The sequence below is a fragment of the Apodemus sylvaticus genome, chromosome 10 (assembly GCF_947179515.1).
Source record: "Apodemus sylvaticus chromosome 10, mApoSyl1.1, whole genome shotgun sequence".
NCBI classification, from domain to species: domain Eukaryota; kingdom Metazoa; phylum Chordata; class Mammalia; order Rodentia; family Muridae; genus Apodemus; species Apodemus sylvaticus.
The window spans coordinates 19277421-19304276 of NC_067481.1; the positions used below are offsets into that span (position 1 = coordinate 19277421).

General features: G+C 45.6%; 1 protein-coding gene across 2 annotated transcripts; it reads left to right on the forward strand.

Annotated features, from left to right (window-relative positions):
* Window positions 1-6214: 6214 nt before the first annotated feature.
* Gosr2 (golgi SNAP receptor complex member 2) lies at window positions 6215-26638 on the forward strand. 2 transcript variants are annotated; one of them, XM_052195169.1, is made up of 6 exons: window positions 6215-6328; window positions 14253-14317; window positions 15922-16030; window positions 17029-17161; window positions 19560-19700; window positions 24112-26638. In XM_052195169.1, exons 1-6 carry the CDS (start codon window positions 6300-6302, stop codon window positions 24271-24273), a joined length of 639 nt encoding a protein of 212 aa, XP_052051129.1. In that variant the 5' UTR covers window positions 6215-6299; the 3' UTR covers window positions 24274-26638. The 2 variants fall into 2 exon arrangements, with proteins under 2 accessions (XP_052051129.1, XP_052051130.1); XM_052195170.1 differs by lacking the exon at window positions 19560-19700.
* The last annotated feature ends 218 nt before the right edge of the window (window positions 26639-26856 follow it).

The window sequence follows — 26856 nt, forward strand, 5'->3', positions numbered from 1 at the left end:
TGAAGTTCAACCTCAGTGCCATGTACAAGCTAATGTTCTAACCACTAAGCCACACTCCCCAGGCCCAAGCCATTATTCTTGAGCCCTCCGATTGGCATTTTTCAGTCAGTCCGCTGAGTCTAAGTCTTCTTTCCTCAGACTTGCATTCCTTCCAAGAGTGCCATATAGACAGAGCTCCCTGATCCACGAGACACCAAAGGCCAGTTCTCTAGTCAGGAGAGGTCTCTTTCTAGCAGCTATGTTGTGGTCCCTCTGAATGCCACAGGGCTATGGGAATCATTTAGCAAAATACAAAGCAAGACTTTTGCCCTGGCCCTGTACCCAGGTGAGCAGGTTAATCAGGAATTTTCTCTCCCTCACTCAGGGCTTCTGGTAGGCCATCCAACTCTCTAATGACCTGGGGACACATTAGCTTGTGGTAAGTGGGGCTATCCAATGCCTTTTATCCTGTTTACAATCCACTGGATTTCCTTAGACAGGTCCCTTCTCTCTTTGCTCTGCTTCTGGCTGTTATGGCTACATGAGACATTCTAGGAAAGACCCCCCATCGAAGGCAGCTTTCTTGGAGACTGAGTCCCACCTCCACAGCACCTGGGGCAACGTCTCCTCCACCTGGTGGTCCTAGGCTGGAGAGGGGATACCTGCTTTTCTGAGCTCACTACTGCCCCTGAATTCAGATCTGTCAACCGCTGTCTGCTCAGCTTCAATCCAATGGGTCAGGGCAGACCCAGAGGTGGCCAGGTCACGTCTCTCAGGCTTAGGAGGGGGCTGATGAAAGCTATTGTTTAAAGCAGACTTGATCCAGAGGTGATCTGTTTATCTGTGACAAGCTCTTTGAGTCAATCAGGTAGGCCGAGGATCCAGCAGCTGCCAGGAGGGTGACATGTGACTGAATTCTGGTCCACTTCTGTCTTCAGTCAGCTTGGGCCAGGTTAAGTTCTCTGCAGCTTCGTGCTTCTGGGTAGGCAAGCAGGTGGTGATGTTGGTCCTGCCTCCCAACAGGGGTGAGCGCACACAATGAGAATTCTGTGAGAATGTGTTTAAAGCCAAAGGGGGAATTTTGCCCAGTGCTACACCCATCTTAAGTTCTGACTTTTCACAGACCACAGCTCTCCTGCTGTGGGCTGATTTTTGTTGTTGCTGATTTTGTTTTATTCTTTAGCAATGCTGGAGCAGAGCCCAGGGCCTTGTGATAGGGGCAGTTTTAAACGGCCTAAAAGTCAATTTTCAAATAATTCAGTTTCTGGAACACAGAGCCATGGAAACTACCTGGGAGAATGAATTATTACACAAAATTCATTCATGAAGACTTTGTGTTTGTGATACTAGGGATTCTAGGCAAATATTCTACTGCTGTGCTACAACTCTACGCTGGGGGACAGATGTTTAAAAAGCACCTGCCTCTTATTAGGCTCTGAGCTATGCTGGGAAAAGGGACACATCTCCCCTGAGGATGGTGGACAGAGAATTGAGGCACTTGTTTTGAGTGCCAAAAGGAAGCACAAGGTACCATGGGAAAGAGGATCCACAGCCTGGGTTTCAGAGGTGCTCTGGCGGGGGGGGGGGGGGGGGGGGGGAGAGGGAAGTCACAGGGGAGCTCCAAGAGGAAGTGGGAATTGGTCAGGCCTGAGGCAGAGGGAAGGGCGGGCGGCAGCGTTAGAGGCTCAGCAAATAGCAGATGCACAGGGCAGAAGACAGAGGCCCTTGTGGGAGGGCTGTGAGGACCACAGTGAGCAGGAGTACATGGCCAGAGATGAATGCTAATAAGGGGGGCTCCTACACGACAGGAGGAAGACACAGTCCTGTGGTCTGAGGCTATCAGGGAGCTATCAAAAGGCTTGCTGTTTGACACTACAACTGGGTTTTAGAAAGGTTTTCTGAGAAACACAAGATTTGTGAATAACAGAGGAAGAGATGGTGCTGATGGCTTGAAGAGATAAGAGAATCATCCTATGTGGTCTGATCGAGACAGCCAGAGATATAAACTTGAGTGGCTTCAGAGGTAAAAAGAACACATCAGAGGTAAAATGAACGGCAGACCAGAGTGATTGGCTGGTTTTTGAGCTAAGCTCTCACCAAGTAGCCATGGCTAACCTTAAACTCACAGAGCTCTGCCTGCCTCTGCCTCCTGAATGTGTACTGGCCAGAAATCTTCTTGTTTCTTCAAAAAAAAAAAAGGATCTCCCTGTGTGGCTCAAATTGGCGCATGTTCCTTCCGCTGCTGCCTCCTACACTGTGGAGATCGTAGGCATGCAGAACCATACCCATCATTTTTAGTAGTTCTGCTCCAAGTTTGCCACCTCACAAACGAGGACAAACAGGCCAAGTGTGAAGTGGTTTTTGAAATCCTGGAAGCAGAGAGCTGTGAGCTTCCAAAGATTCAAACGGGAGACATTCCGAAAGCATGAAGCCCACAGCATCCTGAGGCCCAACACCCTCCAGAAGTCTCCAGGTTGCAAGGTGGACACTTTTCCTGTCTGTAGCTTCACCAATCCTCCCACCCCCATCCCCACCCCCTGGCAGCTTCAGCCTTCTCTGCTTCGGAAACCCAAGGAGACCTTCCTTGCTTTACCTCTCCGCTCGCTGAGATTCCCTGGCCTGCCTTACCACACACTGTCCGTGCACTTTACGGTCCTGCTGAAATCCCATCCCTCTGGAAAGACTCTTGGTTTGAGACCATCTCTTCCTTACCAGCATCTCTCACCACCTCCCCCTTTTGTGGTCCTGAATGTTGAGTCGAGGGCCTATGCCCGCTAGGCAGGTGCTCTGCCACTGAGCTGTCTCCTCAGCCTTTCCCCCATGGCAGACTTAGGTGCTATCAGGCATCACAAGTTTTTCATAAGCTATGAATATGAAATATCATAATTATCACCCTGACCAGATTAAATCTATTTTACTACATAACAAACCACTTAAAAGTATAGTGTCGTAAGCTGGATGTGGTGGCTCACACCTCTAATCCCAGCATGTAGGAGACTGAGGCAGGAGGATAGCAAGTTTGAGGCCATCTTGAGTACTGCAACTCTGTCTCAATGCACTTCCTACCCCACTTAAAAAAAATTCAGCAGCTTAAGCAACATCTTTCCACAGCCTCCCTGAGTGTCGCGGGACAGGGACTTGGGCAGAGGCCTGAGGGGTCCCTATGGCTTTACGGTACATGCTGGCAGTCTTCCAGCAGCGGACATGACTATCTCCACTTGATAGTATGACTTTCTAAGGCCAACTGGCTTTTATTGTCAATCTCCTTTGTTACCTATGACCAAAGTGATGACTTCAATCTCAAGCCGTCAGCTGAGAGGCAGACGTTCCTTTCATGAACAGACTTCTATTCCAGAGCCACCCTACCCAATCCTCCCCCTGCCTCTACCAACTGGATTCAGTGTGTGGGAGCCAGGGTGCAGAAAACACCTGGAAAAAAAATCACATTCTAGGAATGCAGGAGTTGCTATATTGCTGCACACTAAGCCTACACAATTCCTAACTCAATTTTGTTTTTGTTTTTTGTGAATGTTTGCTGTAGCAAATTTTAGACTGTCAGCTTAGACAAACACCCGGGAGGACTGGAGAGATACCTAAGCGGTTAAAACCACTCACCACTCATTCAAAAGGCCTGAGTTCAGTTCCTAGCACCCAGTTGAGTTCCATCTGCACTCAAGAGCACATAGCTACACATAAACACATAAGAAAAAAGGAAACCCAGAGGACTCACCTTCGGGTGTGACTGAGAAGGTATTTCCAGAAAGGGCTGAGTAAAGGGAGAACACTCACTGTGAATATGGGTGTCATTATCCCATGGCTTACATCCCTGACTAAGACAAAAAAGGAGAAAGGCAAAGGAGTGCCAGTCTTCTGTTGTCTGGTCTGCTGAGCTGTAGTGAGTTACAGACCCAGCACCTGCCTGCCACCGTGACTTTGCTGCCAGGGTGAAGGTATCTTCTCACACAGTGAGTCAAAAATAAACTCTTCCTCTCCTAAGTTGTTTCTCTTCAGGCACGAGTCACAGTGAGGAGAGAACCGAATCACAGACATAGTACACAGTACAGGCAATCCCTGCAGCATGCATCTTCACTAGCGAAGCACAGTAATGAATCGGGTTAGTAATCATCAGCAGAGGGAAGGACACACGGCATCCTGGGTGTCGACGCAGTCAGCACTAGCAAGTGGCACAAAGAAGTAGAAAGGCAGGAAAAGCTACCAAGACTGATGCATTCAGGCCCTGAAGACCCATGACATTATAAATAATAACAGCTTTGTTCTCTTTTTTTTCCCATGGTGGTCAGAAATAGCACATTCAAAAATAAAGGACAAGAACAGGTATAGTTACTGGGCCCGAACAGAGACTCACAGTGGACAGAAAGTGTAAGGGATCTTTGCTGTATTTATTATAGAAAAATGAATATTACAAAATTCACCCTGGCGGCAAAGCCACTGTGGCAGGCAGCTTCATGGCGCTGGGATTGGGGGCAGCTAGTCACTGTACCTCAGCAGAGCAGAAAACAAGGGAGAAGACTGGCACTGTGCTCCTAGTATTTATTCTTCCTGTTCTTATAGATTCCGTAATACAATTTAAAATCAAAATGACCATACAGCAATGCCTACAAAGATTTGATCTGAGACCTTGCACAAGCCAGAGACAATCCTACTGAGACACACACAAGCACACATTTACATGCTTTCCTGTATATCCTTCATCAGCAAAGTACTAAAAATCTAACAATACAGCTTTTTATTTATGTGCACGCCCCTCTGCTCAACCATAGCTGAGCTGCACTGTTCCTATAAACCCTATTGATTCTTTTTTTTTTTTTTTTTTTTTTTTTTGGTTTTTCAAGACAGGGTTTCTCTCTATAGCCCTGGTTGTCCTGGAACTCACTCTGTAGACCAGGCTGGCCTTGAACTCAGAAATCCGCCTGCCTCTGCCTCCCAAGTGCTAGGATTAAAGGCGTGTGCCACCACCACCCGGCCAACCTTATTGATTCTTGAAGGTCCTATACTCATGCTTTCTTGATCCATGAAGCCCTCTTGCTCCTACCCAGGGAAATGGTCCTTAGATCAGTCATAGCCTAAATGTTGACTGCTAATTCAGCTTCAAAGGAAGGACCTTCTCATTAGACAGTGAGAAGAGAAACATCAGGAATGTGTTTTACTTGCGTTCCTATTCCGCATAACTGTGGATGGTGCAGAGTAGATTTTTTGTTGTTGTTTTTTTTGGATTTTGGTTTTTTCGAGACAGGGTTTCTCTCTATAGCCCTGGCTGTCCTGGAACTCACTCTGTAGACCAGGCTGGCCTCGAACTCAGAAATCCGCCTGCCTCTGCCTCCCAGAGTGCTGGGATTACAGGCGTGCGCCACCACCGCCCAGCTGCATAGTAGATGTTTAATAAATGTGAGAGGAACTGGGAAATTTAATGTTAGGGAAAGAATGAATATGGGCGGGCAGTCTCTTGGGACTTAAAACTGGGAGGGATGCAGGATACAGGAAAATCCAAGTTTCAACTCACCAAAGGAAGAGGAACAACTCCTCCCTTGGGAGAAACTGTAGATAAGAACCTAGAAGGATGGAAATGAGATGAGCCTAGGAGAAGACAAGTGTTTGAACCTTTCCAAGTCCTAATCCAAATGTCACCCGCCCTCCATGTCTTTAAAATTTTTCCTATTGACGACAACCCCAGCCCAGGTCATTATCTTTGTATTTATTTGAATTTTCTACCTTTTGGAATGTTTATTTGTATACAGATCCTATTTCCATTTCTCGTCCAACCTCTTGAAGAACAGGAAATTTTTGGTTGTTCCACGTCACACAGGACACAGGCTAACCACTCACTTACTGTGGTTTACTGGAAATGAACAGGAGATGGGGAGACTAGTGGGCAGACAAGTTCGAGACAGGAAAAGCATCCGCCGTGAGGAGTGAAATCCCTAGACCTGTAATTACGCGCTTCAAGGAGAAGCCAAGCAGGGACGCCGGGCATAGAGCAACGGAGAGAGTCGCTCGCGACTTCTCGCTGAGCCTCTGACGTCAGCACCTCGCGACCGTCTTCTCCGATACCTGACTCAATCCTGAACCTGGACTTTAGCAAAAACCTCCCCAGCAGCTCTCCGCGAGGCCAAGCCCGGAGCCACACCCAGCCCTCACGTCTTGCTTTCCTTTCTCGCAATCCCTTCTCCGACCTCACAACCACCGCGGGACAGGCACACTCGCGGGCGCCCTACTCAGAAGGGCGGGTCCTGAGACCGGAAGCCGGAAGTGGGGTTTGAGGACGTGTTCCGAGGAGGCCGCAGGCCGGTTAGGCCGGCGTTATGGAGCCACTATACCAACACACGCACAAGTGAGGGCTGCGTCGGGGAGTGGGCTGGGCTCGGCCCGGGCTGCTGCGCCTGGGGCTCGGGGCTCTGGGGACTGCCATTGTGGAGGTTTCCGCTCGGGCTGCTCCGCGTCTCTTAGCCCCTAGCGGGATGCTCTTATCCGCCCGCGAGGGATCCGGCCCGGGCGCGAAGGCTTGGTCGGGTAGCTCTTGGCCACAAGCTGTGACTACCTATTGGGATGGAAAAGTAGCACCCCTAGGTTATAGTATTTTGTTAAGCACCTGCCAGCTTAGTCCTCCGGGTTTGGTAGAGCTTAGAGAACAGAGAGAAACTGTTGACAAGGCTGTGTCCATGAATTTTCTGCTTAAGTGGGAGTGTCAGGGATCGTACGAAGGAAGTGTTTTGTGTACTCGATTGGATATTAAAGAACTTATTTTTGTGATGCAAAGACGTGCAGGTAAATAGTGACTATTATTGTTACTCATATCTAATTACAAGCTAGCTTTAAGGGAATTGACATTGAGTCTTAGATTAGCTTCTCATAACTAAGTTTCCTTGATGGGTCCCTTTTTTCATATTGCCCTGTGTTTGGCAACCTTGCTGTGTTGTGTAGCTGGACACGATGAGGAGCCATACTTATGCTAGTTTAAGAACTTTCTATTGGTCGTATGGCAGCACTGAAAAAAATCTTACTCCTTGGCCTGAAAATTGACACAAACTGGTCATCTTGCCTCCCCAGTAAACTCAGAACAAAAAGAGTGGGAAGAAGATGGTGGTTATTCTCTTTTTACTTCTGTCAACAAGATGTTTGATTTGTGTGGGGGAAATAAACTACCTGGTAATGACAGTTCGCATATTATATAAAGAGTGTAGGAAGAGATTTTTAAAAACCATGCCATGAGTCATGTGGGAAAAGGAAGCAGAAAACTGTCCTCGTTTACTAAGAACAGATCCTTTACACAGCAAGACGTGTGGGCCTAGTAGTGCACTGAGTTAATCTGCTCGCTGCTGATGAAATACTCATCTCACTAGAACTTTGAATCGACTCTGTGATTATCTCCTACTGTGAAGGTACATTGACATGGGATCAATTATTTAAAGTCATATAACTGGAAAAGTCCCGAGAACCGAATGAATGAAAAAAAAAAGAAAAAAGATAGAAACAGGACATTTTACACTAGCAATATTATACTAGGAAGAGCTTTAAAGAGAATCCAGTAGGCTTCCATTTTGGGGGTTACACATGTTCATAAAAGATACATCTGCCCCTTGTGTTATCCAGCTTGCCATCCTGGGTTCCATCTCTAGATAGTTTGGATTAAGTTGGTCTCAGACACAAACAGCTCTACAGGCTTTTCTGGTGGTTTTACTCAGTAGTTATCTCAAGATGAGTTTGTCAGCTTGCCTTGTGAGGTAAAGACTAGCTATAGAGGTAGAGTGGAAGATGTGAAAATCACCCAGTACATGGGAAAATCTTGGGCGTGTGCATTGTGTTGATTGTGTACATGTGTGCAGTGAGCTTGTGTGTGTATATTCAAGACAGGATTTTATTACATAGCCGAGGTTAGCCTATAACTTGTGGTGTGGCTTAGACTGGGCTTGAATTTACAGTCTACCTGCTTCTTTGTCCCATGTGCTAAGATGAGAGGTGAGCACCACTATACCCACTACTTACTAACTTACTTTCTTCCTTCCCTTCTCTTCTCGTCCTGTCCATTCCCATCTGGTCCAGTCCAGTTACTCCCTCCCTCCCTCCCTTCCTTCCTCCTTCCCTTTGTTTGTCCTTCCTTCCTTCCTTCCTTCCTTCCTTCATCCATTTGTGTGTTTGTTTGTTTGAGGTAGAGTCTCACTGTGTAGCCCTAGTTGAACTAGAACTCACTATGAAAACCAGGCTGGCCTGGAGCTCTTAGAGATCCACCTCCCTCTGTCTCTTGAGTTGTTGGGATTAAAGATATATATACCACCATTCTCATTACTTTAAAAGCAACAGCAGCTTGTTGCTGTTTAGGTTATATAGCTTCTTCATATTGTACTGGGTTCTGTAATCTCTCAAATAGTTACCATAGCAGCTCAGTTGGAGAGTTGAGACAAGGGAGGCACCAAGGAGTTAAATGAGTTGTTAAGTGTCTGTCAGTTTTTCATAGTTGAACTAGATTTGCAACTGAGATCCTTTAACTCCCAAACCCTGTTTCTTGTTCATGGAGGGCAAAGGTAGTGAGCCACGGACTGACTATGATGGAGGTAGGCGTGTAGATTTATGACCTCCTTTTTCACTTGTGTGCTGTCCAGGCTGTTCTCAAATTCAAGATTCCCCTGCTGGGATTATAGATAGCACTACCACTGGGCCCAACAGATTCACTGACTTCTTTAAACAGCAGTGTCATGTAATATTCTTGCTACAACATATGGAAAGCTTTAAAAAACAACAACAGCAGTGCCTCTTGCTTAAGATGTACTAGCTCTCTGCTTGGATATATATTACTACCCTTTCACACCTGCCATGCCATTTGCCGTTATTTCCTAGAATGGAATGCAGAGACTGGACTTCCTTTATTGATTATGTCTTTTCTAATTTATTTACAGCCAAACGGGACATACAAATAGAAATCAAATGGGAAAACAGTAATATTTTCCAGTAATTTCTTAAAGTTTATCTTTTTTAGCTTAGTGTATTACTGTTGTCTCTCCTGTTCTTGAGAATCATAGACTTGAAAGGACTGACAGGAGCACTCATTGCAATTCTATCTTTGCTCATTAAAACCTTTGTAAGGTCCAGACAGGCTATGGACCTGGTGTTGTACGTGTAGGGAACCCTCTTCCTCTTCCTCTTCTTCTTCCTTCTTCTCCCCTTCCTCCTCTTCCTCCTCCTCCTCCTCTTCTTCCTCTTCTTCCTTCTTCTTTTAGACAACATCCAGTAATTGTGTGATTTGTAATTTGTTTCCTATGTAAAGCTGAAATGTGGCATCTTGGAACATGTGCCTTTTGCTTTGGGGACTCCCTTAAGCAGAAGTAGGAGGCAAACCCTTTTTTACTTCCTATGTCTATTCCAGATATTTGAAGAGCATCCTGTGGTGTCTTGTTTAACCTGCCACAAATCTCAAACTGTACTGTCTTCAGGCTCCATTTATCATAGATTCCATGGAAGAAACCAACACCTTTAGAAACCAGCCAAGATTTACCTAGATTCCTCATTGTGTCCTTCCGCACTGTAGATGACCTGAGGTTTCATTTCACGCTTTCCCATGGACTGTTGTGATTATGTAGCCCATTTGTTTGTTGAATGTGTAGATGAATGAATAACTTAAGTAATGAGTTTCATTACTTAACCATTACATTACCATCTAGAAAAAACTAATATTATTAGTTATTTATGAAATATTACAAACATAATTAGTAACTTCACCAATTATCAGTATTATTAATATATTTGCTTCAGATTACTGATTTATAAACAAGCTGAATCAAAAGCACCTACATCTTTTCTCATCCTTAGAGCTAGTCACCCTCCTTGTCTGTAATTTTTCAATATATGCTACTTATTTTATGTGGTTTTTAATCTACCCATATCAGATATTTAATATACTAGGTTTTTCTTTTTCTGTTTAATATCATCTTTTCTTCAAAACTTAATGTCCATACTTATGACTAGATCAAGCTTTTATTAACATTTTAATGTAGTGTGTGTTAGGTGTAGTTGAGTGTGGAGATCAGAGGGCAACTTACAGGAATTGGTTATTTTCTTTCACCATAAGTTCTGGTGATTGAACTCAGGTCATCAGGCTTGGCAGTTTGCCCTGTTACCCACTGACCCTACTATCAGCTATCTTGCTGACCCTACTAGTTTTTATTTAATATACTGAATTCTTTCTTGGTGAACACTTCAGTAGTTATTATATTATCAACATAATATTATTTGCATATGTCTCTCACTGAATAGATCGATGGTCCTTTATTTGAACCCTTAAACACAAAGAATTTTGAAGAGTTTTTTTAGATATTAAAGAATTATGTTGCAAGAGCATGACATTGTATGCCTTTAATCCTAGCATTAGGGAAGCAGAGAGGCAGATGGATCTCTGTAGGTTTGAGGCCAACCAGATCTATACAGAGAGTTCTAGAACAGCCAGAGCTACATAATAGAGAGAGACCTTGTCTCCAAAAATTATGTATATATATTTTTATGTGTCTTTTGTCATGTAATATATTCAACATAAGGACAGCATACGACACATGAAAGGGGCAATAAAATGTAAGACTTTGTGGAATAAACAAAGACCATAGTTTTAAGTCTGATCAATTTTTATCACATAATTGGTTTGCTACACACTTACAAGTTTTTATTATTGATATGTGGTTTGGGTTATAGACTTGTACAGAAATGCTTTGGTGAGCATCTATTACAAGTGTGATGCTGGGTCATATAGTGTGTGTAGTGATGTTACCAGGTATTGTCAGAAAGCTCTTGAAGTATTTCACCAATGTACAGTCCTGCCAGGCAGGTCTGACACTGTCATGTATGGTTTCTCTACCTGTGTCTATATCCCAGGCTCCTGATGGGAGAATGAGATCTCATTGGTTTTAACATGTGGTTTTCTGAGTTACCATTGACGATCAGCTTTTTATGTATTTATTTTCTCTGTGTTTCCTTTTTTGTCATTTGCCCTTTGGCCATTTTTGAATTTGCTTTGGTAAGCTTTTCCTCTTGGTTTGCAGGTGTCTTTACATATATATTCTGGACACCAACCCTGATATCTGCTACAGATGTATTTACTTATTTGTTGATGAGTGCTTTTAGTATAGTTTGTTTTTTTATTATTGTAGTCACATTCACTTGTCCTTTCTTTGGGGTTTGACCACGGGTGAGGGTTCTTTATCTCAGCATTATTTATGCATACCCTTTAAGATTGTCTTATTATTTTTATATGATTTTTAATTAAAATAGAATTACATCATTTTTCCCCCTTTGCTTTCCTCCCTCCAGCCCTGCCTAGCTTACCTTCCCTGAACCCCTCCCATGCTGACTCACTTTCAAAGTGATGCCCTTTTTTGGTTATTATTGTTAAATACAAATGTATGTGTATGCACAAATATCTGTGAATACAACCTGCTGAGTCTGTTTTTGTTGTTTGTGTATGTGTGGTTTCAAGGCTGACCACTCTGCATTGGGCAGTCAGTAAGGGGACTCATCCCTGGGGGACTCTAACTCTCTTTCTTCAGCAGGCATCAGTTGCTTGGAGTTCTTTGTCTAGGACTGGGACCCTGCACAGAGTTCCCCTCCCACCTTAACAGGTCCATTGATAAAGCTATTGTTCTGGTCTAGTTTATGCAGCCATTTTTAGGAGAGACTGTTACAGTCAACTTCCTGGTGTTCCGGCTCCTATACTCTTTCTGCTCTTTGCCTGTTCCTCGAGCTGTAGATTCAGGGCCTGTGAAGTAGATGTATCCGTTGGGGCATGATCTCTGCATTGTGTCCAGTTGTGGTTTTCTGTGGTGCTTTCCATTTGCTGTAAAGAGAGACTTCTTTGATGGGGGTTGGGGTGGTAGCCACACTTATCCAGGAAAGATAGCTCACACACAAAGAGCCTTTTTTATTTTTCAGAAAGCTCAAAGGTTTTATTTTTTATGTTTGGTTTTGAACCTTGAAGATTTTTGCTGGGTGGATTCCATGAAGTGTTTTCTCTATTCAGATGATAAATTGAACTGTCAGAGTTTGATTCTTTTCCAATTGACTTATATCTCCAAGTCCCCAAGTATGTGGCTGCTTCTGGGCCCTGGTCTTTGCTCTTGGATCTAAGTAAGACTGTCTGTGTCTTTGCACTGCCGTCATATTGTTAGAATTATTATGGCTTTGTAACTAGTGCTGAGGGTTTGTTAAACCTAGGTCCTGATGCATGTGAAGTGAGTGTTACATCACTGAGCTATAGCTCCAGCTTCTTTTCACTTTTTATTTTAAGACAGTGTCGCTATGTTGCCTAGGTTGGCCGTGAGCTTTCAGTCTTCCTAACGCAGCCTCCCACATAGCTGGGATGAGAGGCCTGTATCATCAGGCCTTGACTGTGGTAAGCCATAATAGTGGGTATGCCACTCAGCTTCATACACTTGTTCAGAATTGTGTCGGTTATGGGTTTTTTCTTGTTGTTTAGCTGCTTCTATTTATTTTTTATTTTATTGTTCCTTTTCTTGTGGATAATGAAATCAGCTTTATGACTTAAGGTACCATTGCAAATTCACCATATTGCCTATGTCTTACTTCTGCTAATAAGAATTCTAATTTTCCTACCCATCAACCCACCACTCCACTGCTGTTGTCCTGCTGGAACCCTGGTGTTCCATATATCAGAAACTTCCATCTGCATCCTTGCATCAGCCTGTGTGCCTCCACTGTCCCCACCCCACCCTGCCCCACTCCCTCCAAAGCACCTCACATTTCCCTTCCTGAAGCAGCTGACGGATCTCAGACTCTAGTTGTGATTTCTGGTTGCTTCTTGGGATCACAAGTCTTGACTTGTAGCATTGTGGAAGTCTTAAACAGCTGAGTTGGCTCTCTGGTCACTTATAAAAAAGCTATGGAAAAGGCTAGAGATTCACTGAAACCAGATTGGGGCACCTGGCTGGCCCTGGTAATATTTGAGGTCATGGTATATAATGTTCACAGTAGAGAAAGATTGTTGAGCTTTCCTTTAAGATTTGGAGATGAGTTCTCCTTCACACAGGCCCTCTGTATAGAACCTCGTGTAAGCACAGGAGGCCATTGGGCCAACATAGACAACATTCCAAGGGCTGACAAGTGATGGGGGAACTACTAGGAAAGGTCTGGAAGATGACTTTGGCCTGGAAAGTCTCCAGAAGAGTGCTCTGAGCCTAATGTCTGGGATATGTTGTATTTCCAAATGAGATGGCAGTTCTCCTCCTGTTGTCATGGAAAGATGTTTACAAAACAGGAGATACCTATCTCTCAGGCCATCCTCTTAAGTGTTCCTTCCATTGCCTGGTCCCCTCTGCTCTTTCTCTCCCTGACTGTCTTCTAAGCACTCCATTTTGCTTTTATCCCGTGTGAAATGCCTTGAATGCCTTCTGCAGGTCATTGTCTTCCAACCTTTCTTCACCAAACCTCATTCTACCCTCTTAAAAGTGATGCTCAGACCTGCATTCAAACCTGCATGGTGGCATGCACGACTGTCATCCTAACACCGAAGGCTACAGCAGGAGCATCACAAGTTCAAGGCAAGCCTGGCTGTGTAAATGAGATCTTGTCTGAAATCCAAGCGAACACAACTCCTTCCACCCACAAAACTCCAGTTTCCACTTTGTTAGCCCCTCAGGTGGCCTTCCCATCTCCTTGGCTACGCGGTACACAACTCCTCCCTCAACTTTCTATTTGTTTCTGCTTGTGCGTGTTGGGGTCTCGTAAATCTTCTCAGGGATTTTTTATGTCTATCTGGCCTGTCAGTTCCTAATTACGTTGTTTCTCAGGGGCAAGGATTATATCTCCTTTGCCCTTTGACTCTTGGTAGGCAGACCAGTGCTTAGCACATTGGGTCGCAGAACAGAGAGGGGATTGGCTGGATACTTGTTGAGGTTTATCGCCTGCTGTGTGGCCTTGAGCTACTTACTTGACCTTTCTGGGTTTCAGTTTTTATTAAAAAACAAAAACAAAACAAAACAAAAAAACCCAAGAGCAGTGATCGTGCTTTTCCTCTTGGGGTTATTGACTTAGCAGTGTCTCGGCTACAGTAAGCACTGCCCAAATGCTAGCAGTATTATTAGCAATAGGATATTCAAAACGATGCCAAAATGGGTGGCCTAGAGTGCCACATAGAAATTTTACAGTTGAGTAGCACTGTCAACTTAAATCAGTTGTAAGGTGGCATTAGAAAAAGTTGTCTTTCCTGACTGAAGTGCTAGTGATTATTCCTGTCTCACTCATTTCCTCTCTTCCTTTGATAGGCAGGTCCAGGAGATCCAGTCTCACATGGGACGCCTGGAGAGGGCAGACAAGCAGTCTGTGCACTGTGAGTAATTAACCAGGGAGAGCAGAGTCCTTTCTCTGATGACACGGGGCTAATGGGCTGGGTTTCCTGACTGCATTCTGCCTTGGGGGCTTAATGACTCAGCATGGAATGAGTTGTTGTTAGAATGGACAGAGAAACCCTATGGCCAATAGATTTCCCCGATTGTGCCCTTTGGAGTCCCACCAGTTTTATCCCCCATTACCCTTCCACTCAACCTGACATGGCCCTATGGGAATGGAGGGTCTCTCTCCATCTGTCTTAATCTAATTACCTAGTCTGAAAATTCAGACATGTTGACCTGGAACTGGCCATCTCTTCTGAGCTGAGAACTCTGGCTTCTTAGTAGGATTATTCAGACAACTAGCGATATTAATTAGTTTAGTTCCCACACCACAGTTTCTTTTGTGAAGCATGTGGGTTGTGGTTTGGAGTTTTTTGGTTTTGTTCCAAGCAAAGGCCCCATACTGAGCCAGCCCTATAGACCTCCTCGGGAGCTCTTCACCTCCCTGCCCAGCTCTGGCCAGGCCGCTTTCTGTCTCTTTTCCCATGGCTCCCCAGCATGGCTCTTCCCTTAGCTCTGCACCCTACAGTGCTCTGATCTAAACTGTCCGTGTCAGCTGCAGGTGTGAGGGCCAAGGAGGAGCTCGGGTGGTTCCTGTGGGGAAGGCAGCCGCCCGGGTGCGTACTCTGTGCACTTTAGTCTCTCCCACTGGCCTTTGTTTGCCTTCCCAGCAATCTCACTGGTGCCTGATTAGAAATGGAAAGAGGTCATTTTGACAGCTTTATCAAGGGGATAAGGAAAATGACCATCATATTTTCTACCACTCGGGTTCTTTCCTGGGTCTTTCCGATTGATATGTAGTCTATTTTGAGGGCTCTAACACATCTCAGCCCACCCATTCTTTCAGAAAGCCTCTGGATATTTCATACTAATCTTTCCTTTCCTTTATGACTTATTATTCTTTTAGCTTCGTTACTATAAGGAGTTCAGTTGGCAACTTTTTTCCTAGGGCTTTATAATCCATATCTGAGACCAATCTTGAACAGACCTATATTAGAAAATTTAGCTTAACAGTTATATGGGCAACCTTTAAATATTCATTTTATTTTCTCACAGTGGGGAGTTTATGTCTAGACATGCCTTCTACTTTAAAAACAGAGCAACTAGCAGCTGTGTGTGCCTGCGTGTGTCTGTATGGATATAAGGATATATGGATATAAAGGTACACATGCTTCAAGACACAGTACACTTTAAATTGATTCATCTTTGTGTACATTGTGTTCCTTTTGGAATGCATATGTTTTAGTTTGTGTTATAGAAACATGTTTATCACTTTTACTTTGTTGTTGAGTTTTTTGTTTGTTTTTGTTTTGTTTTGTTTTGTTTGTTGAGACAGGGTTTCTCTGTGTAGCCCTGGCTGTCCCGGAACTTGCTCTGTAGACCAGGCTGGTCTTGAACTCAGAGAGATCCCCCTGCCTCTGCCTCCCAAGTGCTGGAATTAAAGGTGTGTGCCACCATGGCCAGGCATGATTGATTGCTTTTAATTTAAGTTCATTATCTTTTTTCTAGCAATTATTCTTTTTCCCCTCTCTCTTTTGTGCAGTAGTAGAAAATGAAATCCAAGCAAGCATAGAGCAAATATTCAGCCATCTGGAGCGCCTGGAGATTTTGTCAAGCAAAGAGCCCCCAAATAAAAGGCAGAATGCCAAACTGTGAGTGTTCATCCCTGACATGACTTGGATACCGCAGGCCCCTAAAGCAGGCCTTTCTCCCATTGGAAGCTGTAGAATATTCTGAAAATATTCTGGATACATACTAAAGAAGTGAAGTCTGTGTGAAGATAAAGTCTCCCTAAAGCACACAGTTCTTTTTTTAAAAAGATGTATTTATTATTATATGTAAGTACACTGTAGCTGTCTTCAGACACCTCAGAACAGGGCGTCAGATCTCATTACTGATGGTCATGAGCCACCATGGTTGGTTGCTGGGATTTGAACTCAGGACCTTCAGAAGAGCAGCCAGTGTTCTTAACAGCTGAGCCATAAGCAATAGACCCTCCAAATTAAGAAGTATGTGGACCTGTGATCACGGTCTCTGAGTTCATTGGGAGTGATTATAATCCATTATCTCTTTGAGGTAATTTTGACAATATGCATTTTGTGACCAGACCCCTGGTCACTGAAAGCTTAGTACTGCTGGGGAGTTTGGCTCTGCTGTTTGGTTCCCACTGGCGTCTGCTGGGCTGAAATGCATTTGTACTCCTAATCGCTTCAATCAGTCTGCTTATAATGAAGTACTGATCGAATCTTTGATACTCTACCGTGAAATTCAAAGGAAAACTACCCTCAGCACCACTCCAACCCCTACTCCCAAAAGTTTCATGAAACTTCATGGCTGCTCTACCTTAGAGCTGCCCTTGGGCTTCTCCCAGGAGTACAGTCTAACCCTCGGAGGGTCAGGAAGGGGTCATCAAGCCTGCTTCCTGTTACCTGTTCCTTGAAAAGTCAGAGTCCAGCAGACATTTAAGTGAAGCTTCTGGAATCGTGTGATTGTACCCACTGTAGCTACAGGCTTCACATCTTCACATGCGTGACTCACATCTTTGTGTAGGCGAGCGGGGGCCCTGCGGGGAGAAGGGAGTGTAAGGCCAGGCTGCCCAAAGTGTGCCCGCCCAGCTCCTAGGAGGTAATCCTGTCTCCATTAACTGCAGCCGTGTCGACCAGCTAAAGTACGATGTCCAGCACTTGCAGACTGCCCTCAGGAACTTTCAGCACCGGCGCCAAGCCAAGGAGCAGCAGGAGAGACAGCGAGACGAGCTCCTGTCTCGCACCTTCACCACTAACGTAAGCCAGACTGGGGGTTGGCAGACACCTGACAGGTCAGGACTGAGTGCAGGCATCAGGCATCATCACCTCTTAGCAGGATGCCTGAAGCCCAACTCGGGGAGACCGAGTGGAAATGTCGGGACTTTGTGCATTGCCACTAAGACCTTGCCTGGGTGGGGAATTTCTCTCCAAACACAAAAACCTGAGGAGGAAGCAGTTAACTGAAGCAGTGGGCAGAGACGAAAATGACCTGGTTTGACTAGTCCATGCAGAAGTGGGCGTTCACATGGTCAAGAGGCTTTTGTGATCAGATCGAGACAGATGATTAGAACTTAACCCATCTGGAGAGTCGACAGCATCAGAAGCTGCCTCCAGGCACTTGCCATTGTGCTGTGCTGTGTGTGTGTGTGTGTGTGTGTGTGTGTTGTTCCAGCCTCAGATGCATTAAAATGTCTCTGCCCCTGGTTTGATGGCAATTTGGAGGAATGTGTTAGCAGATGTTTAGTGTTAGATGGATTGCCTGACTTCAGTCTTTTGGAATAGCCTGTTGGTTTGCTGTTTGGTCTCTTAGAGGCCCTGCTCTGTCCTCTAACTCAGTGGCTCACTCTATGCACGCACAACTGGCTCTTAAGGGACTTATATGTAGTATGTTCTACCAAATGAGGTGGGTTTGGGCTTCATATTTTGTCACTTTCTAAATCTGCCAATAGAATTCCTGGCTTTACACATGTGACAGAAACACTGCGAGCGAGCGAGCCTGGAGCAAGCCTGGTGGCTCTAACAGCACACAGACGGGACTGGGAAGCCGTGATTCCCACTGGTAGATGATTAAACCTTTGCTCTATGCCCTGCCGCGGTGCAGTGCATTTTTCCCAGTGCTTCAGGTTGGTTTTTCTCTAGCAGGCATCCCGGCAGACTGTGGTGATTATCAACTCACAAATGCAATGCTATAAGCTACTAAGATAGCATACAGCACAATACGGCACACGCAGGCGTTCTTCAGCTCCACGTGACCTCAGGATGACTTGTTGATTCCCAGCCTAATGTGGCAGCACATTCCCTAGACCACTCATGAACATTGACTCGCCAAATGAAGCCTCTTCAAGTCACTTTACCCATTCTGAAAGAGAGCAGACTAGCACCCTTCCCTTCTCGGATGGCAAGGCAAGGCAGGTTTCTGTGTAAAGCCATTCAGTAAGCGCTTGTCAGAAAAGGGGAGTCATTGGTTCTCTTAAACACTAGAGTTAACACCAAGGTATCAGGTAAAACGTTTGAGAAGATTACTAAACATGGCTTTGAGGAGCTACCAGGTTAGCAGAGAGACTCAAAATGCCCACCTAAGCCTTGTTCTGAACTTGAGCAGCAGAACAAATGGTTAATCACCTGCCAGTGGGAATTGGGGTTTCCGTGGTGGAAACTACTGTGCCTGGCAGGAGGGTGTGCCAATGACATGACAATTTGGTCCTCTCCCCGGCCCAGTCTGTGTGCTGTTAGAGCCACCAGGCTCACTCTCAGTGTTTCTGTCTAGAGTGTTGTTGAAATTGGGAGTCAGCTGTGCACCCAGCCCTGGGATCCTACCTATTTGGACATTACTCCATCTCTCTGAGCTTCATGTTCTTTATCTACCAAATGGGGAGATGAGGAATAACTCCCAGCAAGTTGCATGGGTTAGAGAAATGCGCCTGTGAAGTAGAAGGGCTTGGTCTGTACTCATAGGGCATCTTCAGTCTCAACGGCCAGATCCAAAGGAGTGCTCAGTAGGTAAATCCATTCCAAAGTCTGCAGAGTCCTGAGATCTGAGGACTTAGTTCCCAAGCATCTCAGATAACCTGTGCTCAGTCTGTAGTCCTCTTTCTTTTCCACTGCCCTTTCTTTCTTTAGCAACCTTTTCCTGCCTCCTCAGAACTGTGTTCCCATCCTGAACCCCCTTCAGCCTTCACTAGAAAGCACTGCCCCTTTGACCTGTAGTCTCAGTCTAACTAGAGGGATAAGATATAGATAAAATAGCTAAAGAACAAAAGCAAACATGCAAAAGCACATGAACAAGAACCCCTGTACAGGAGCATTTGAGAAGCTATCTGTGGGAGGGACCAGAAAAAATCTTTAGGAGAAATGAAGTCTGGAAGGAATAGCCAGGTTTTCCTCAGTGGGGAAATGTGATAGATGCAGAAGTCAACACTACAACAGAACTCATCTGCAGAGTTCTGGGTCTGATACCCCTTCTGCCGTGTGAGCAGGCCCCGCCCCCTTACACACGTCCTTGCTTTGCTTTTCTTCCCTGTTGGACTCTGATTCTTGCATTCACCTAGCTCTTCTGGCTTGACCTTTGGCCAAAAAGGCAGAGTAGTAAGATTTGGCCAGACCCCAGGAACTGATGGCAAGCAAAGTTAATCGAGTGCCTGCCTTTCTTTCACAGGACTCTGACACCGCCATCCCCATGGATGAATCGCTGCAGTTTAACTCCTCCCTCCAGAGCATTCACCACGGCATGGATGACCTCATTGGAGGCGGGCACAGTATTCTGGAGGGACTGAGGGCCCAGAGACTGACGTTGAAGGTGGGGCCCCTGCTAGAGAATAGAAAGAAGGCCTCCTATGTTGTCCTTGTCCTATAGTTTAGCTCTGTGTTTGTATTGTCTCTGTGTCCCCAACTCCCATGGGGACAGTAAGCCCAAGCCCTTGAACCTGCAAGTTTGCCAGTGTGCCAAAGGAGTGCAGTGGCCTCTCTTGATAGCTAGGCCTTGCCCTTCTACCGACTGTGTGAAATGTGGTTGCCATGAAGGGGCCAGTAACAGGCTGAGAAAGGCTTCTTTCCATTTGTTCTTGTAAGAATGAAGGCATGGCAGTGTTCTTAGGTGGTTTTCTCTGGGATTTCCCTGTGCACATGGAGGTCCCCATGCTTCTCTTCTCAGCCACAGGTGTTCCAAGAAGCCTGCCTTGTTTTTACTGTGGAGCCCCTGACCCCTGGGAGTGGCTTACAGGAACATTTCATAGGTTGCTGTCAGTCATGGCGTTTCAGCCTCAGTCTTTTACTGTACCAGTGCTGATGGCTCTGGGGGTGTGGGCTCTCCTTGTTATCAGGGTGTGATCCCCTACAATAAAGCCCTGCCAGCCACTGGGCTGTGAGAAGCAGTCACTTGGAAGTGTGACCGTTATCTTAGTTTTTATTGGAGCACATAGAGTCCGGTGTGTTTCTGAGCAGTTCCCACCATCTGTACCAGGGAGAGGAATAGAGATGCTGTCGATGTTCACCTCCTTCTGAGAGTCACAGGATTTTCAGTGGCCCAGGAGGTGTTCCCCCTTCAGAATAGTCACTGAAAGGGTTTACACAGGCCTCTCCACTTGGCCACCTGCCCTTTTTTGGGGGGCAGGGGGTGTAGAGAACTGCCCTTTTCTGTAGCTCAGGGAAAGTTAAGACTTACAAAAGGCATCTGTATGACACAGATGCAGAGCTAGTATGGTTGAAGTTACCAGTGGGGTGTTGGCTTCCTCCTGAAGCCCGGTGTCATCAAGGAGTCCATATACTGTTAGCAGAGGTTGGCTTGCCAGGAAGCCTGCTCGTGTGGTGGATCTTGACCCTTGTGACTTCTGATTCGGTTTTCTCTGCATCCTTCCTTCTGCCTGTCCTGCCTCTTGAACTGCCCCTGCCTGGGCCAGAGGGTTTTCTTCCTAAACCATTTGAGAGGAACAGGGAAGCATGAAAGAACTGCTACAATGACTTTAATTTTATGGTTGGAAATAGGTACCTTTTGGAGTTGATGGTCGCTTTGAGGTGATTTGGAAGGCATGACCTCAGGTAGTCTGTCCTCCCTGAGGCAGGATCTTAGCACAGCTCTCATTTTCTCACTGTTGTGAGACTTTTTCGAGTTTCCTCTGGCAGTAGACAAATTTTACTTGAGACCTCCATTTTATTTTCATTTGCAGTATAGAGAACAAATGTAAGGCCTTATACATGCTAACCAGTCACTCTACCAGTAGGCCACATCCCCAGCTCAATATTCCTTTCTTTGGTTTTTGAGACAATATTTCATTATGTAGCATTGGCTGGCCTGGAACTTGCTATATAAGCCAGACTGGCCTTAAACTCATAGGGATCTGCCTGCCTCTGCATCCTAGACATTGAGACTAAAGGTATGCACCACCATTCCTGGCTCAGAGTCCTTCTTGATGAGGCTTGTTGGTTTGTTGATCCTTGTCTGGGTAGATCAAGGGCTCTGAATTCCTGTCCATGTCTCCTTTGCCTGGCGTCTACTCTCAGTAGCTTATTAATTCCTCTTAGAAAATGAATATGGGGTGGAAGGCTAGGCCATCCGTCTAAGCACAGTGGGCGCCATGTGTCTTGACCCTGTACTTGTTTTTGTTACTCATAAGAAACTGAATATACACTTAAGAATTAGAAGGCAATGGTGATGGATGGCAGCGTTTATGTTTGTAGAAGAAGCATTTTCTATTTTTATGCCTTCCTTCCTTCCTTCCTTCCTTCCTTCCTTCCTTCCTTCCTTCCTTCCTTCCTTCCTTCCTTCCTTCTTTCCTCCCTCCCTCCCTTCCTTCCTTCCTGAGACAGGATCTCTCTATGTATCCCTGGCTAGCATTGGAACTCATAGAGATCTGCCTGCTTCTGCCTCCCAATTGCTAGGGTTAAAGTATGTACTATCATGCCCAACCTTTGCCATATTTCTGTCTTTGCTTCCTTTCCCACTTCAAACTCCCTTGTGAATATCGACTTTAACTCACTCAGTAGAAGCCCTAAAGAGCCACTCTATAAAGTGACAGGTCATTATCAAGGATTGATGCACCTAGGGAGATGAGAAAGTTTTTCACATAGCTTTTAAGAATATATGATATTTCCTAAGTATTCACAGGAAGACGGTTGAGCATGAACCCAATTGGTGCTGTTTGTGTGTTTGGGTAATGTTTGTGTGTCATTCCTTGCAGTGATTTTCAGGAAACTGGTAGTGATGGAACATTTCAGGCAATGGAGCCCTCGACAACTGCTCCTAGCTGGGTTATGGCTGGGCAGTAGCACATAAGGCACGTAAGGCAAGGGTGTTGCCAAAAAAGACTTCTTCGCATTTGATTGTATACTGTGTGTAAATGAAAGCAGCCCGAGACATTATCACAAAGCTAAAATGGAGGTGCTTGGGAGCTGTGATCCCCAGGACTGCTCAATGTTGAATATCTCTATTGTGGCAATTCCTGCTTCGAGCTGTGTGCCAGCAGGGTCTCAGGCTGTATGTAAGCCTTTCTAGAGAAGACCTGCTAATAATACTAGCTGCTGCTTCTCACCACTGTCCAGCAACTCATCTATCAGCCCTGTGCCAAAAAGCAGTAGTGATCCTTGGCCCCGGGGTCATCTGCTTTACACTTCATCTTAAGAATAATGGTATGTGGGGCAGATCTCTCCGCAGATTAGAACTACTGTCTGGGATCCCAGCTTTGATCCCAGCACCCACATTGTGGTTAACCATCTGTAACTCCAGTTCCAGGGTATCCAATGCCTCTTCTGACCTCTGCGGGCTCCTGTAAAATATAAATTGTGTGTGTGTGTGTGTGTGTGTGTATGTGTGTGTGTGTTGTATGGAGAAATTAGTTGTATTTCTTTTCAGAAGAGTAAAAATGTTGGAGTAAGATGTGTTCAAGTGTAGCTCAGCATGCTTAGACTAGTTGAACCCTTTTGCCTTAATTACAAAATGGTGTAACAAGCAAATATGGAACAAAATAGAACATAATAAAGTATGAGTGACCTGATCTAGCAAGACCTGACTTGTGTGGTCTGCCTGGAGTCTGCCCTCTGCTCACCTTACACCTCTGCCTCAGGCCCTTCCATTCATGGTAGCTCCAGTCCGCAGCAGCCTCCACCTAACGCTGTGAGAGTTTTAATTTGGTTGCACACAGTAGACATGTGCATATTTGAAGGCTGGGAAAGGCTGGGTATGGAGCACATGCCTAGAATCAATCCTAGCCCTGGGGAGCGTGAGGAAGGAGGAGCGTGAACTCAGACCAGCCTGGACTACTTAAGGGGACCCTATCTTGAAAACAAGCAAAAATAATATTAATAGACAGGTGCAGCAGATTGTAAGTAATATTTCACACGCTTGCTTGGTTTTCCCCCTAGTTTCTGAGCTTATTTGTTCCCATTTAAGCCACTTTGCCTCTAAAAATTTACTGAGCTCCAGAAAAAATCCTTGTATGTAATTTATCTGTGATTAGCAGAGGGATTTGTCTGCTAGTATACATATGCAAAACAGTTGTCATGAATTGATTTAGGTATAAAAAAGTAGTTTCAAAAGTTGAAGAAATTGCTGTTATATTGGTATACCAGCTTCTGAACTTCATATGATTGTATTTATACCGTTGTGTGTGTCTTCTTCCTTTGTTTTAAAGGTTCATTCATGTTATGACATGTTTGGTTACATATGCTAATTAGGTCCTTTTTTTTATTGCTGAGACGTGTATCTATATCATAAAGTGCGAGTGCGTGCACACATGTCCTCCATCACTGACACTGCCCATCACGGAGTCTGGAGCTAGACTGGTGGCCAGCAAGCCCCAGCGATCATCCTGTCTCAGGGTCTCACCTGGCGTTTTACATGGATTCCGGGGACCCAGACTCAGGTCCTTACAGCGAGAATGCCTACCCACTGAGCCGTCTCCTAGCCCCAGTATTTTTGTATGCAATGTGAGTCAAGGTTCACTGTTTTACTGATATGTGAACTGTACTTATGTACATGTATGGTGCATGTATATGCTATGTAGCCAGTTCCAGCACCATTTGTATAAAAGGCTTCTTCTTAGCCTTTGACCATACACTAGTTGGCAGAATGAATCTATTTCTGGTGAGTGTTGCTTTCGTCTTCTCTGGGCATGGCCGAGAAGACAGTGTCTGTTGGTAAAACCCTGACTTGTGGTCACCTTTAACTGCCCTTGGCAATGAGGCTGATCTGCTTTTCTCTCTCTTCTCGTCTGCAGGGGACTCAGAAAAAGATCCTTGACATTGCCAACATGCTGGGCTTGTCCAACACAGTGATGAGGCTGATCGAGAAGCGGGCCTTCCAGGACAAGTACTTCATGATCGGCGGGATGCTGCTCACTTGTGCAGTCATGTTCCTCGTGGTACAGTACCTGACATGAGCCAGCCGTGCCCAGCACCGGACAGCCTTCCCATTGTGTGCGCATGTGCAAGCAACAAGTGGACCGGGAGGAAATGTATGCCTTAACTGTGAAGACACCTCTGCCCCCAGGACTAATCGTGGCTTAGTATCAAACCTGCGTTGTTTTCTGTGACATCTGGGGAGTAGGACTTAGGGTCACTAAGATGTGTGGTGCTTAGGAAGTGGGCCAAGACCTTGTTCCCTGACTTTCATTGGGGGAGGGATGGCTGGGTTTTGTGGTTTGTCCACACAGCTGATGCTCTTCCTGGAAAGTGTGCATGGTGAGGCTTGCATACAAGACTGTCCACACTTTTCACTCCTGATGGGTGGACTGGAGCCCAAGTGAGAAGATGAGGAGAGAGGTCTTTCCCTGTGCCATCTGGGATAGATCAGTTCTCACTTCCTTGCTTCCAGCCACTGACCAGCCCCAGCCCCTAAGAAAACATGACACGCAGGTGACTAACTGCTAACACCAGCACCCTTTCCTGGAAGCAGCTACTCCAGGGAGGCGGAGACATCAGTGCTGCTGCTGATAATGTAGCGTTTCCATGCCATGGTTGCTGGGTGTTTGTCCTTCCTGAAGGGAGGCTAATAATGTTCCCAGGGAGTGTTCAGTGTGGACACTGAAGCCCTGCGTCACCAGTGTTTTCCAGTTAATACAGCAATTGGCTCTTACAGGTCAGAGACAACCCAGGCTTAATGGCTGGGCCTTTGCTACTCTGAAAGTAGCCATGAGCAAAGGGTGACTAGTTCTGCCATCTCAAATTCTTTGACTATCTATCCCTTGAAATATATTAGCAATATATCAATCAGCTAAACCTCCATTTTCCCCAGCCCTCATAGGTCACCCTGGGCATGTCCCTGGTAAGTATGTTTTTGTGAGACTGTTTCAGGGACCAGGTCATTTTTACTTTTCCCAGCCGTGATTAAGGCTGTGTCAGTACCTGGTATAATGTAGAATTTGTTTGAAAGTTAATGTATCTTGAGCACACATTGTGATTAATCACTGCAAGTACTAACACGATCTAGTCATAAGCCCTGCCCACCCAAACAGTTCTAAATTTAGTAGCTTCTTAGTAGGAAAAACAGATGCCAGAATTCCTAAGAACTGGAAACTGGTCAGTATTAATCCTTCCTTTGGTTGCTTTACCTACTTCCTATGCTTGCTTAAGTGTCCTCTGCCATCTCCCTCTTCACAGTAGGTGTTACATCTCACCCCGCCTGCCCCCCCTCCTCAGTAGCAGGATTGGTCTCTTGGATACATCTGTGGCATCTTTTTGGGGAACTTTCTCAACTGTACACACTTTAAACCTGAGTTTCCTGGGTACTCAGTTCTGGTCAGATGGGATGTCTGTCGCTCTTCCCTTTAAGTTAAATGTGCCATAGCTGGCCGGAAAGGAGGAATGTGGCCCCACTAGGAGAACTGATAGTTGTGCAGAGTGGAAACAGTGGCCCTAGAAGACAGAGGAAGCCTGCAGCACCTCCAGACCTAGGTCTCACTTTGGGGAGGCAGTCGGGCATGGGTTCTTGGCTGGCCATAGAGTTTATACTCCACAGACCTGACTCCTGTGCCCCCTGGCACCTGAAGATCCCACCAGACAGCATGCTTTGGAAGATGTACAAGCTGTAATTGAGCCATTTGAACTCAAATGTGGGCAGCAAAGGCCCCAGCCCCTGCCCTTCGTTAGTTGTTGGGGCAGTGTTTGTAGTACATAATGGTTTTCCGCCTTTGTAGCAATCCTTGGCATTACTGAACAGGAAGTCCCACCTTCCCAGCCAGGTCTCCCTTTAGAATGAATTTGTGGTAAGGTCAGCAGCACTGCCTGGGGGCAGGGACTGGAAGCAGAGAGGGTCTGGTCTCGAAGAGTGGAAGAGAGAGAGGGCGCTGAGCTGGTTGCCTAGGCTGCCCACCCTTCCTCCCTCGAATTTCCATTCAGTGCCTTGTGAGATAGCTCTGACCTCATTGGGTGAACTGTCCTTTCAGTCTCTAGCAGAGGGAAGGCCATAGCCTGAGTGGGGTGCCCTCTAGTGGAGGAGGGCGGGCCCTTAGTGGAGCTTGTCAGAAGCTACAGCCAGCAGTTGGTGTGTGCACCTGGGTGCGGTAGTCTGTGACAGGGTTTGAAGCAGGTGGGGCCAGAAGGGATCTAAGACTAAGTAAGTAGATGTGTACTCCATGTATGGCCACTTGAAGGAATGCTAAATGCAAGGACCAAGGTTTCATTGTAGGCTCTTTCTCAAAAGCCAGGGTGTCCTGTTGAATTTAAATAGCTTTGATTGGCAACTGTATTTACACCCCTTGTTTTCAGAACATGTCAGCTGAATAAAGTTGAGGTTTGTTTAGAAAACTTTAAAGAAGCACTTGGCATTCTTTGTCCTGACTACCCCTTTGTTCCTAGGCTAGAAACATTCATATACTCTGTTTCAGAGCTATAGGCTGGGTAGCTAGTTGTCTCAGAAGCAGCTGGAGAATGTGAAAGTATAGGCTCTTGGGACATCCCAGACCTGATTCAGAACAGTTCTTAAGGTTCCCGGTAATCTGCTGTATGTTTGTTGGAGCTGCAAC

Coding starts and splice junctions, on each gene's coding strand:
- Gosr2 (XM_052195169.1), top strand. CDS start 6,300: ATGGAGCCACTATACCAACACACGCACAA. Junction 14,318..15,921: donor AGACAAGCAGTCTGTGCACT/GTGAGTAATTAA, acceptor TCTTTTGTGCAG/TAGTAGAAAATGAAATCCAA. Junction 16,031..17,028: donor AAAAGGCAGAATGCCAAACT/GTGAGTGTTCAT, acceptor CATTAACTGCAG/CCGTGTCGACCAGCTAAAGT.